Source organism: Nanorana parkeri, unplaced genomic scaffold, assembly GCF_000935625.1.
Source record: "Nanorana parkeri isolate BGI_ZX_2015 unplaced genomic scaffold, ASM93562v1 scaffold203, whole genome shotgun sequence".
NCBI classification, from domain to species: Eukaryota; Metazoa; Chordata; class Amphibia; order Anura; family Dicroglossidae; genus Nanorana; species Nanorana parkeri.
Window position 1 is genome coordinate 935,331 of NW_017306471.1, and position 13,429 is coordinate 948,759.

The following is a 13,429-nucleotide window of genomic DNA, read 5'->3' on the forward strand; positions in this document are numbered from 1 at the left end:
AGAACATATCTATCATTGAAGTGCTGCATTGGCATTATTTTCCTGTGCTCCCCTGCTTTGCTGAATTAATATACATTTTAAAATTGTGCCCCAGCCACTTGCTGTAGCAGGGTGACAACACAGCCTCACTATGGTGTTGATGGTGGAGCAGTGTTGTCACCCTCAGAATGTTGGCTATTGCCTGTTCAGCTAGGCACAGTGAACACTTCTCCTTCTGCAATGGACATAACCTTATGACAGAAAGCAACTCATTTATTACCCTGCCTGTGCTCTTTATGTCAATGATTTGAATGTAACCCGTGAGCTGGCTGAGGAAGAAGTCACAGCCCTGTGAAGGAAGCAAAATGTACATTTGTGATCTATTGTATACAAAATGGCAATGTCTTAATTTATGTTATCCCAAGAGCATACATATATATTGCCCAAAGGTAGTTATGTTTTAATATAGTGGCAACCAATGGGAGGAATTTATCAAAACTGGATAAGAATCTGGAGCAGTTGTCTATGGCAACCAATCAGCTTCTCTCTTCAGTTTTTCAGTTAAGGTTTGAAAGGTGGATGCTTATTGGTTGCCATGGGCAACTGCTACAGATTCTGTATGCTCCAGTATTGATAAATCCCCCTCATAGTATTATGAGTTAGATACAATTGGAACCTGAAATGTATCCTACAGAAAGATCGGAAGCGTGGTCCTCTTCTGTTTTATAAAACAAATACATTAAATTGTTACACTGAGGTTAGTAATGAGGTCAAAGGGCGATCGTGTAGTTTTCCTCCACCCAGCACTTGGTGCCAAACGGAGTCAGACATTTAGCTTTGCAAGCTTCCTCCAAGCAATGGGAGAAATACGGAACTTCTTGTAGAAAAGTAAGAGAAAGTAAAATCATCTGAATAATATTCATAACGGGGAAGTGAAAACATGAAAATTGAGGTCAACAGAAATTACCTAATACAACTAATGGGAAATCTTTTTTTCTTTGGTTTTAAAGGGATGAGGTGGCCACCCAAAACTGGTCAAACACAAATGAATTACACAGATTCTGTGGCTGACAAGGTGGTAATTAGATTCAATAACAGGTCCGTCTATTCACAGAGTTTGGAGAAGGCAGGAGAAGGGAACAATCTAGGACAACATAGCTGAACTGGAAAGTGAGCTGAATTGGATAATTTTTCCAAATCAGCTCATTTGTCCTAGATTGTTCACTTCTCCTGCCTCCTCCAAACTCTTCACCCTTTTGTGAATAGCCCTGTAAGTACCTTACTGGCATTTTATGTGTTTGATTTTGAGGGGATGAGGTGGCCACCTTCCTGACCATACTCACAACATAAACTAGGAAGAGCTATGCAAAAATCTGTGCAAATTAAGGCGCATTGCCCAATGCACAATAAGGCACAACAAGAAGATTGTTATTCTTCTCTATGGGGCCCGTTTACACATGTGCCGAGTGGCGTTATGCATTGGACAAAATAATACAGGTGCATATTTCAAATGCATCATTGTGTGTTTGGCCCTATAGACTTTATTGGCACACATGAAAAATGCATGTAACATGCATTTCAATGCATGTTGGCTAGGGGAGCACCGATATCGGTATTTCGATATCAAGTACCGATATTTTTTTATCCGGTACTCGCCGATACCGAATACCGATACCGGAAGTCACATTAAGGGAGCCAGGCGGAGTGTAATGACTCGCCACCTGGCTTCCTGATTAGCCGGAAAGCCGTCCCCATGCTTCTCTTCACTAAATGACGAGAAAGCATAGAGCCAGCTTTCTGGCCAATCAGGAAACCGGGCGCTGTGTAATGATGAGACGCCCTGCTTTCTGATTGGCTGTGAAGCCGGCTCCATGCTCCCTCGTCATGAGGTGACGAGGGAGCATGAAGCCGCTTTCTGGCCAATCAGAAAGCAGGAGAAGACAGGGAGGAGCCTCCCTGTCCCTCACTTGCTCGTAACTGGTGAGGCATCGAGATTGATGTCCTCAGTGTTTTTGTTTTCTTTTTTTTGATTGGACAGCTTGGACCAATGGCGCGTTGCCATTGGTCCAAACCATCCACAGAGCTCAAGCCTCTAACACCAAGTAGAGGCTGTTGCAGCTCTTGCCTCACTAAGTTAGGTTACACAAGCAGTGGGGCAGCGCCGGCTGTAATCAACAGTCAGCATTCCATCCATGACAGGTTACACAGTGGGGAGGCTTTCCCTGCTGTGTAACCTGTTGGAAGCCGGTCTGAATAGAGAAAAAACTCTCAGCTTTTTCTTCCATAATATTAGGTGAGGCCTGCCTCCTCTGACCGCACGGCCCTGGTTACAATAGTGTAAGAAACATTCATTTGGTTTGTTTTACTGGTAAAATAATAAGATGACGTTTCCAGAAGGTCAAGTGACAGATGCTGCATAGTGGATGTATGTGTCCCAGAACCATGGTGGAGTTGTGGGAGTGTCTGATCGTTTAGGAATTGAAGAGCGTAAAGCCAATGTTATTTTTCTTTTGTATAACACTTCCCTGTGATCAGTGGTTTGCTGAGATAGACAATGAAGATTTTAATGTAGAGCAACAGACAGCTGGAAGCAGCATGCTCTTACAGCTGGGCTGCAGACAGGAAGACAGCCTTGTGACTTTACAGGCTGATTGGAGAAAGAGCAGATAAAACCACACAGATTAAACCTTGAAATGCCAGATGGGTTTTTTCTTGCATTAGGATACAGTCAGTAAAGATCATTGAATACTTACTGAAATCCCCCAGCATCTCATTCACTGATAATTACTAATTATATCACTATTTTTTAAAACCACTAATAAAAAAAGCAGTGCGCAGCCCCAGCCTCCAGGATACCAGTTCAGAACAAGAAGCCTATGGGCTGGTATTCTCATGACAGAAGGATGTAGTAGGGAGATATGCACAACTGCATAATAACCTACTGAGGTACCCAGTGGGACACCAGTGCACAAATTGTACAGACATGTTAGCGTCAGGGAGAAAGAGAAGAGCAGTGGCTCCTACTACTCGCCCGGCGCCCGAAACTGCATGTCTCGGGCGTCGGGATTCGCTCCATAAGACGCAGGCACATTTTCCCCCTCCTTTTGGGGGGAAAAAAGTGCGTCTTATGGAGCGAAAAATACGGTATATGAGTTTGGAAATTCTACAGAATTGCTTAAATAATGCATTACACTTCAAATAAACCCATTAGATTTAGTTGACTAAAACTATTCAGATGACTAAAATACGACTAAAACAAAAATGGCATTTTAGTCAAAGACTTAAACTAAAACCAAATTGAAATTTGTCGTCAAAATTAACACTGGTCCAGACCGGGTCCTTCTCCTACTGTGCATGCGTCCCATGGCCCCATTTATGACTAGGAATGAGCAGTAGGAAGAGGACCCAATGAAGGCGTTTCTTTGCTAAAACTATGCAGAGCCAGGCAGGGCTGCACAGCAAGTGTCACAGGAATAAGGAGGAAGGAAAATATTTTAACAGCTGGTCTCTATGAGTAAGCCAAAATGGTATATATGGGATAGGGGGGTTAAACAGTGTGTATTGGCAACATAGATAAACATTGTGAAGGGAACTTATCAAAACTGGAGCAAACTAAATCTGGAGCAGTTGCCCATGGCAACCTATCAGCTTCTCTCTTCAGTTTGCTCATGTAAGATTTGAAAATGAGAGAGAGAAGCTAATTGGTTGCCCTGGGAAACTGCTCCAGATTTTGTTTGCTCCAGTTTTGATAAATTCCCCCCTTTATCTTTAGTGAAGACAACATTTACAGCATTTATTGAATTGTGTTGTCAAATTCAACTGCTCCAGATTCTGTCTGAAGTGAACGGGGCCTTAAGGGAGAGTGTCAAACTCTGACCCTCCAGCTGAAATTACAAATCCAATCTTGCCTCTGGAAGTCATGCCTTGGGCTGTCAAAGTGGCTTGCAATGCCTCATGGGACTTGTAGTTCCAACAGCTGGAGGGCCGGAGTTGTCTACCCCTGCTTAAGGGAAAAACCCTAAAGAGGGAAGTTGTCCAGTCGTTTACCTTATCGACGATCTACATACCTGACTAACAGACTTGGTAATATGGGCTATGATAAAGAGAGCAGTGGTGCACAAATATTACCGTAGTTTGCAGAGCCGGCATGTGTAATTATTAAATATGGCTGCTCACATGTACATACAGTATATAATTACAGACTTTACATAGGTGGTAACACTTTTAAAACATGAACACCCCCTGATTAGACTATTTAGAATAAAAATAGTCACCTTCACATTTATTTCAGCCTTTCAAAAAGAGAACAATGTAAATGTAAGTCTAAGTGATGTGCGGTTTCTCTGGCGGGGAACAGTAAAGTATGACTGGCACGTGCCCCTCACTACGGCATCCTGTTGTGTTTGTGTTGCTAGGCAACCTAGTCATTTACACAGGAAACTTTTTGATTTCACAATTGCAGTGCAGGATAAGGTGATGTGTATTCATATATGGTATACATACATGTAAAATCAGCCATCATTTACATGAAGGCCAAACCGCTGACTTTCCACACTACGCAGACAATTGTATAGAGATGATTGGTTTTTTAGTTTCACACTTAGGTTTGTATTGTAAATTACAAACCGTTAGATTTTTAGAAACTGAACTCCAGACAAGCAGCTCTACATAAAGCTGGAATACATATATGTCTATAGGTTCCATTTACACAACTAACATACCAGGATATGGATCTTTATTTTCTACAGAGTGACAGTTATTTTCAGCAGAGTCCAATTAGAATTTGAAAAATAAAGTTAAACGGCTAAAATAAAGTTACTTATCCTGGTGTGTTAGTTAGTGAATCTAGCTGAGTATGTCTTTTATTGTCTGTCAGAGAATACGTCATTCTGTTTAGTATGGACAAAGCGCAGGTTCACTTTAAAGTGGACCTAGTCCACTAAATCACTTTGCCTGAACCCCCCCCCCCCAATTTTCTGTGCAGTTAAGAGATGTTTTCTTCTTTTTCCCCAATGCCATCCTCACATAGTCAAGAATGATGTGTCCCTGTTCTTGCTGCCTCCTGAGATATCCCCATCATATACCCCAGTAGGCTGCAGGAGCAAGGACAAACTATTACTTTGCCTTTATACAGTGTCCTCATGGACAGGTATGAGCTATATAATAATGGATGACCCCCACTTTGTAAGAGTAGAAGACTTTCCTGTAATGTGTTTCTTGTTGGATGAGACTCATGTAGCTATCATGGACAACAATGGGTTATCAGCCTAGTAAAGATGATCCGGGATTGCAGCTGTAACACCAGACTCACAAGCGGTAGTGTTACGGCGGGAAAAGGTAATCAGATAATGCGGACATGCCGGTAACATTGAGTGCACAGAAGCCATGGCTGGGTCACAGGAACCAGACATCTGAACACACTTACTTATCTATAAAATGGCTTTATTTATATATATCTGTGAACAAAGCATTCACATTATCGATCTTCTATAAATCAGGCTCAGCATTTTTAATATCTTAGCACACCACATTATCATCCAGAACACCACTACACACATTGGGGGGCATTTATGAAAACTGGAGCAGACAGAAACTGGAGCAGTTGCACATGGCAACCAAGCAGCTTCTCTCTTCAGGTTGCTCAGTTGAGATTTGAAAATGAGAGATAGAAGCTGATTGGTTGCAGTGCAAATCTGATCCAGTTTTGATAAATTCCCCTCATTGTTCTGTATCTAAAGAATTGTAAAATGTGCTAACACGTTGCAGAGTCCTTATGAACTTTTCTGGTAAGCAGGTGGCGCCCTCTGCTGGATACATACATAATTACCAATTACGGTGCAGAAGTTGTATAATTTTTATCTCTCTGACAAAATATGTACTAGTCACTGTTAAAATATCACACAGTGCAGGGATCTCAAGTCTCCCTGATGTTCAGGGAGTCTCCCTCTATTAGATAGCGGCTCCCTGACATCCGCAAGAGAGGCATTTTCTCCCTGAAAGGTTTACTCTGAGTAAACCTTTCCAGTAAGATATCAGTTGGTAAAGTTTCAGAGTGAGGCTTGCCTCCTGGAGGAAGGTCATGTGATCTCTAGAGTAGCCTCAGAACGAGGCTTGCCTCCTGGAGGAATGATATCTATATAATGCAATCTACAGAGTCCAGTGTCCAAGGCCTCAATCACATGGGCTTTTAGTGCCCACATGCAGCAAGAATCTGCAGATTCTTGCAGCTACAATGACAGGTGGTACTGGACAGCGGTGGCCGCTCAGCCTGTACCAAGCAATGACAGTCTGACTAGACCTGCAGCAGTCTGGTGCTGTTCGCATGTGTCTGGGGACAGGTGACTTAGCAGCAGGTATCCGCTGGATGTGCGTCACTGTTAAAATATCACACAGTGTTATCTATATAATGTAATCTATAGAGTCCAGTGCTGTTCATATGTATCACATATGAACAGCAGTGGACAGATGTGGCACCTGTCAGCCTGACCTTGCTTTGTACACGCTTCCATTCCACTGCTGTCCGCAACCACCTGTGATGGTTTTCCTCTATAATTTAATACCATACTGCTAAGCTAGTTGGCTTCTCTCCAGTATGGCCTTGTGCATCCATGTATGACTGTACTAAAAGGGGTGATTGATTTTCACTCCTGACCGATATGGATTGTTCAATACTAGTAAAGTGTAGTGTAAAAAATATCAGTGCTATAGCAATTAAACTTTTTTGTCTTTTGTTTGCTCATTCCAGTGGTGTTTCTTTTGGTTGCAGGTTGGTCGTTACAGAGGATCTGTGAAGGATTATCCTGACTTTGATGCCAGCCAAGATGCTGAAACCCTCTACAAAGCTATGAAAGGCTTTGGTGAGTGACAACAATATAATATTAATAAGAATAGTATCTAAAAATGAGTTATGATCATTGTCTCACTGTTGGTGCTGAGTGATGTCATTTACTTTATCTATAAGTGGCTATTTATTTAAAGCTGAACTCCAGGAATTATATTTTATTCAAACTTACATTGATCTAGCTTGGTTACATCTAATTCTTCATATCTCACATCTGGAAAGAAGATGGGAGGCTGAGATTCACTGTAGTAGTCTGTGCTACATACAGTCAGCACTGGTCTCTTCCGGGTGCTGCTCGAGTGACTTGCCGCCTGTATATTGAACGCAGAGAGTGCTTGCTCGGCACATCCACCATTCAGAGAACGTCTTCTATGTTTTTCGATGAACACACCTTCTTCAGTCAGAGAACAGGTTGAATGTTGCACTACTACAGTGAATTTCTGCATCCCCAGCATGCCTCTGGATGTGAGATATGAAGAATTAGATGTAACCAAGCTGAACTAATGTAAGTTTGAAAAAAAGATAATTCCTCGAGTTCAGATTCAATTTTGAAGACAAAGACTGTATATATCAATAAGTGTGTGTCGTAAAGGGCCAGCACGATCATTAGAGGACTCCTTGTGGCACCAGATGAGAATATAAGTCTATAATATAAATCAGAATATACACTTTGCTATAAAAAGACCAGTACCTCCCTTCTCATGTGGTCCTATGGCCATACTTCCTCTGATGCTAATGGGAGCAGCTAGGCTCAGTGCATCAGAGATTCGACTCTAAGAGATGGATGTTCTGTGCAGTAGAAATGGACCTCTTTTACAGGAAGTTATGCAGGGCCACAGCCTCAGATCCCCACTCTGCTTACCATTCACGCTGGCATTGACAGCAGACTTTTCCTAAAGCTGAACTCCATGCAAAGAGCTACACAGCTGTGCCACACAACATAGCCCTGTCTGTCAGGGAATGAGACCTTATTTTTCTCTGCTGCAGTTCAGTTTCACTTACATGTCTCCTACCATTCCTGTGACCAGACAGTGAGACAATGTGTACTCTGATCTCTCCTATCAGTCTGAGTTCTGCTGTACAGGGACTGCGAGAGGTTTATAATCGGTCAAATTCAGATGCTTACACAGCTTGCATGTAAAAAATGGACATATCAATGAATACAGAGCTGTGTTAATTTGTGTATTTTATATGTGGAGAAATTACTTTTTCTTTTCTACCTTTTCACACAAATGGTCTGCTTCAAAATGCCATTCTAAGAAAAAGGTATCTGGAACCTGATTACTTGCTGTGGGCAATCCTGTTTTTTAAATGAATCCATAAAACATTAACTGTACAAGTTGGAGGAGCAAGCAAAAGTAGGGTATGGAGGGTTTTTAGAGAGGTGTCAAGGCAATGGCCATGTATATATATATAAAACATATATCAAAAGTGTATTGTACATAAAACTCATAGTTAAAACATGAATCCAGTGTAAAGGCATTTTCGCAGTCCATACATGTAGATTTGTGCAGTCTGGATAGTGGAGCTATCCTTCAATTAGTGTTGAAGGATATGTATGGACTGCAAATGCCTTTACTTACTGGATTCATGTTTTAACAATGAGTTTTATGTACAATAAACCTTTGATATATGTTTTATATATATATACATGGTCATTGCCTTTATACCTCTCTAAAAACCCTCAATACCCTACTTTTGCTTGCTTGACTTAATTGAGGGGGAGAGGTGTGGGCAGGGAGCCCTCGTCTGAGGCAATCCACCAGTTTTTGCTTTTAACAAGTTGGAGGAGTATTGATCATGCGGGCACAAACTGCAGCAGCTGTAACAATAAACAGTTAAATCCAGATTTTTTTTTCTCCAGTGCGTCTGTGAAATAAAGGCAGCTTTGTGTTCTGCGTTGTCTGAGCGGACCTGTAAATACATCTAGAGCTTATAGGAGTAGCTTAGGTCTGTGGAAGAAAATCAATCTGGTTTCTGTTAAGCTAAATTCCAGTGCAGCTCAGCAACCCCCTATAACACATTGTAAAACATGGCTGGGCTTTCTAAGGTTCCTGAAGTCACAAAAATATATGTAGTCATCCTGAACATAATACAAAATCAATATTTTATTCTGCTGCTATGCCCTCCAAATGGAAGTGAGGACAAACACTCTGAGATACATATATATATATCTATATAAATACGTGTCTGTCCCTTTCCTGCCAATAGAAATTATACTTCTATTTAGGCAGTTTTCAAATCCAGACATCCAGCACATGATGTGACCTCACATTTGTCTACTGCAGCTAAAATAATAAAGCAGCTTGGTCAAGAACAACCCCATAGTCTGCGATTTTATGAAGGAGCAGATGTACAACAACAAGTTCTCTCGTTGCTCTCCCTCCTGCAAGCATCCTGTGCCCTGCTCAGTGTGTAAAGCCTGATTGATGTACAGTGCTTAAATTGTGCTTAGCACTTCTAACTTGCAACACTTGGATCAGATGTGGCCATAAATGTATGTACTGTAACTTGTGTGCCCTCCCCATGATTGCAACTTTCCTTCAGGTATTCCTATTTCCTCCCATAACCCAGAAACATACTGGTATGGTAAGCGGCTTCTCACTAGGGCTGCAACTAACGATTATTTTCATAAACGATTAGCAGGCCGATTATTTTTTTCAATTAATCGTATAAAAAATAAATACCATCCTTGATTTAAAATAAAATACACAAATGGAGTGTTACAAACATAAAGTTTACTTCAGTATAAAACAGCAGCCCAATTTTGTGCAATTGCACCCTACTGGAATGCATGGAGTTGCGGTACCGCATGTTCAGGTGGTGGCGTGAGGTGCGTTTAGGGAACCATTGAAATGAATGACACCTTCATCACCAGAATTTGTCAGGCCTTTTTCTCCACCTTTTTCAGTTTTTGTATAATATGAGCGGAGGGTAAATGTATTTCTTTTTTAACATTTGTTTGCGTTTTGTAAATTATTTTTATTTATTTATTTTTTACTTTACTGTTAGGAGCGCTAGGGAAATATCAGGGGTCTAAAACAGACCCCTGATATTTCCCTTTTGAAATAAAAAAGAGACGCAGAGTCCTCAATCTCTTTTTTTGCAGACCCAGCACTCAAGGAACAGGAAGCACTCAAAACAGAGGCTTCCTGTTCATTCATAAATCGAGGAGATAGTAAATAGATACTATGTCCACAATCATGAATGAACGGGAAGTGATGTCGAGCACTTCCTTTTCATTCATAATTACGGACACAGTATCTGAATACTATGTCTTCAGTTATTTACAAAGATCGTATTGATCAGTACTGATATATATTATCGGGAACAATCAGCAAATATTTCACATATATGCTGATCGTTCTGCAGCTCTTCTGCCTGGATTGCCCCACTCCTCTGCCGATACAGCATGCAGCAGGCTCCCAGAAGGGAGGAGAGAGCTGCAGGGTGGCAGGAGCAGAGCCCATGCGGTGGCAGGGGAAGGGAGGAGGTTTGGGGGGAGCTCTTCTCACGGCTTGGCACCAGCTACAGGGGTCTGTGTGTGTGCCTGCTCCCAGCAGGGATCGGAGGGGACACAGAGCCGATGAAACACTGGCTCCCAGAGTGGAGAAGCAGGGGATCCAGACCAACTAATCAATAATAAGAATCATTGACATTGATTCTCATTATTGATTAGTTGTTTCAGCCCCACTTCTGACTAGTTTGCCCTAAGTATGTACAGGGGCTCATGCGAAAAGACTTCTTTATTCTGAAGCACTGCATGAATAAAGGCTATGACCACCGAGGTGGAAATTACTTAAAGTATGTGGTGGAATAATTATTCATTGGCTACGAATACATTTGTATGCTGACCTCATGTGTACACGTTCTTGCCAGGAAAGGTAGAGTAGTTGTTGATTTGAGAGAGTCTTTATTCCTATGTCTTGGTTTGTCTTCTTGCAGGCAGTGACAAAGAAGCCATCTTGGATCTTATAACCGCAAGGAGCAACCAGCAGCGTATACAGATCATTCAGGCCTACAAATCTCTCTATGGCAAGGTAACTGTGCAAATATAATAATTCACGCCAGGTCCTTCCTTCTACAGGAATGCCTACTGATATATTTTGTGAGATTTCAGCATCAAATGTAGAGCTTTCATGGACTCTGACTACCCGCCAACTTGTATTTTACGATTTTCTATCCACTCTTATTCTTCAACAGTGACCTTGACAGCAGTTTTACTTCCCAGGGTTCTCAATCACATTGCAACAGAAAATGCTCCTGACTATTTTTGGTCCCCTCAGACCTCAATCTCTGTATAGACCCAAATCTTTCTGTTGTCGGTCTGGTCAATGGAAGCACTCACAACAGTGTAGCCTCCTGGCTAAGGAGTTGCCCTATTTGAGCCGCCTACTCCCGCACTGTCCCTCTCTGTGTACGACAATCACTCACTCACTTTTCCGTCAGACAGGTCAAGGCACTGGACAGACCTAGGCACACACACACTGTGTCAACAGCCATTTGTCTTCTGGTGAGGGAGTACTGCCTGGCCAGCCTGATTCCCTTTTTTGGCTGCTGATGAGATTCAGTTTTTCCTATGCTGAAGTCCACCCCCAGTCTTATACTCGGCTCTCACCAATCCATTAAGATATTGGCTGTGCTACCTCATCAGCATATCATAGCTGCTTGTCAATATTCTGTTAGTCAAAGCCACACATTTTTCTGCATTCTCAATTAATTTAATTAATGAAGAGTTAGTCAAGAGTTTGAGCTCTCTATAGGAACGGATGAGAGTACAGAAGCATTTGTGGGCTCTGCCCGGAAGATTTTGACAAGTAGCTGCGCAACCTTGCCAGTTATAACTAGCTGGATTGAGACAGGTTAGTATAAGACTGGGTTGTGGGGTGGACAGAGCGCGGTGAATTACATAATAAGTACATGCATCAAAGGTGCAGTTACACTTAAAAGGTGGTATTTGGTTTAATGCTACAAGTATGTCTGAGGATGGTACCAGAAGGAGAACACAGTGATTACAACCAAATATCGTTATCACTTACTGGATTTAGTTTCTACATTTAAAATGATCTGTTGAGGTTTGTTTCTTTCCAAGTATGTATGGATTGTTTGGGGATGATCTATGCTGTAGGATTATTAGATTCAGCACATATTGGCTGTACAGGAGTATCTATAACTATGACTATGATAGATACATTAGAATACAGAATCTTATGGGCCAGTGTCCTCTGCAGGGCACTGCTGAATGTATTGATGTAAACAAATAAATTAATTAAAAATGAGTCCTGAAACATAAAACTGACCCGTGTGTTTTTTCCATAGGACCTCATTGATGACTTGAAATATGAGCTGACTGGTAAATTTGAGAGGCTCATTGTAGGACTGATGAGACCCCCAGCTTATTTTGATGCTAAGGAGATTAAAGATGCCATTGATGTAAGTATTTTAATATGAAGAAGCATCATTTAGGCGGCGTGGTCTAAATCACTCCAAATTACTGAAACACTTATTCTAAATACAAAATAATACTTTTATCAATTTGGTTGCACAGTTACATGGTCATTTAGGTTGAAAAAAAAGACAGATGCTCATAAAACTAAGCTTACCAAAAGAACACAAACAAAAACATACAGCAAAATGCTTACACTTATGTTTTGAATTACATGACATAATCTACTGTTTTACCATTATTTATATACATACATGCATGCATGCTTTTTGTTTTGCAAGGGTCGTCGATCTAATGACTTAATGAGTCCTCATTCTTTCCCTCAAGCAGTGGCAGTGGACCATTCTTATTGCTGCACTGAATAGTGCTGACGTAAAGACTACTAGGTGCAGTAGTATAGTGAGCCCAAGTATAAATATAGAACACAAATTCCCAAAGTCTGCAATTCCCTCAATTCACAATAAAAATAAAAATACACTCTAGATACTGTTTTATCAATATTCAATACCTTCTGTGTCTAGATTATAAACAGTAAATAAAAGTAAATCACCGTCACACACTTGAAGGGTTTTCAAAGTATTGATATGTTTATTCAATACCCAATGTCGCATACTGTCATACGGTGCTAACGTTTCGGGTCCGCACAGGGATCCTTCATCAGAGCGACAGCGACTGTCGCTCTGATGAAGGATCCCTGTGCGGACCCGAAACATATGACAGTATGTGACATTGGGTATTGAATAAACATATCAATACTTTAAAAACTCTTCAAGTGTGTGCCGGTGAATTACTTTTATTTACTATTAGTGTTTTGCACGGCGCCATCCGTGTGGTCACCTGGGCACCACATATACCTTGTGGTTTTGAGACCGTGGCAGTGCGAATGGGATTTGGACTAGATTATAAACAGCACTAATCTGTTCCTCATGTTTGTTTATTTGTGGATTTGCTCATGTGCTTAGATTTGAGGCACATTATTTATTTATTACTGGCATTTATATAGCATTAACAGTTTATGTAGCACTTTACATTCACATCATGCCCTGCCCCTCAAGGAGCTTGCAATCTAAGGTCCCTATCTCAAATACATACAGGGCCGATTAACACAGGAACCAATTAACCTTCCAGCATGTCTTTGGAGTGTGGGAGGAAACCCGTGCAAG

At 41.3% G+C, this 13,429-nt stretch overlaps 1 protein-coding gene across 1 annotated transcript in view; it reads left to right on the forward strand.

Annotated features, from left to right (window-relative positions):
• ANXA6 (annexin A6) overlaps positions 1–13,429 on the forward strand; it is an 84,057-nt gene that overhangs the window by 21,117 nt on the left and 49,511 nt on the right. Inside the window, exons 3-5 of the mRNA XM_018555595.1 lie at positions 6,746–6,836; positions 10,766–10,860; positions 12,140–12,253. Coding sequence (XP_018411097.1) covers positions 6,746–6,836; positions 10,766–10,860; positions 12,140–12,253 — 300 coding nt within the window. The remainder of the gene's footprint in view (positions 1–6,745; positions 6,837–10,765; positions 10,861–12,139; positions 12,254–13,429) is intronic.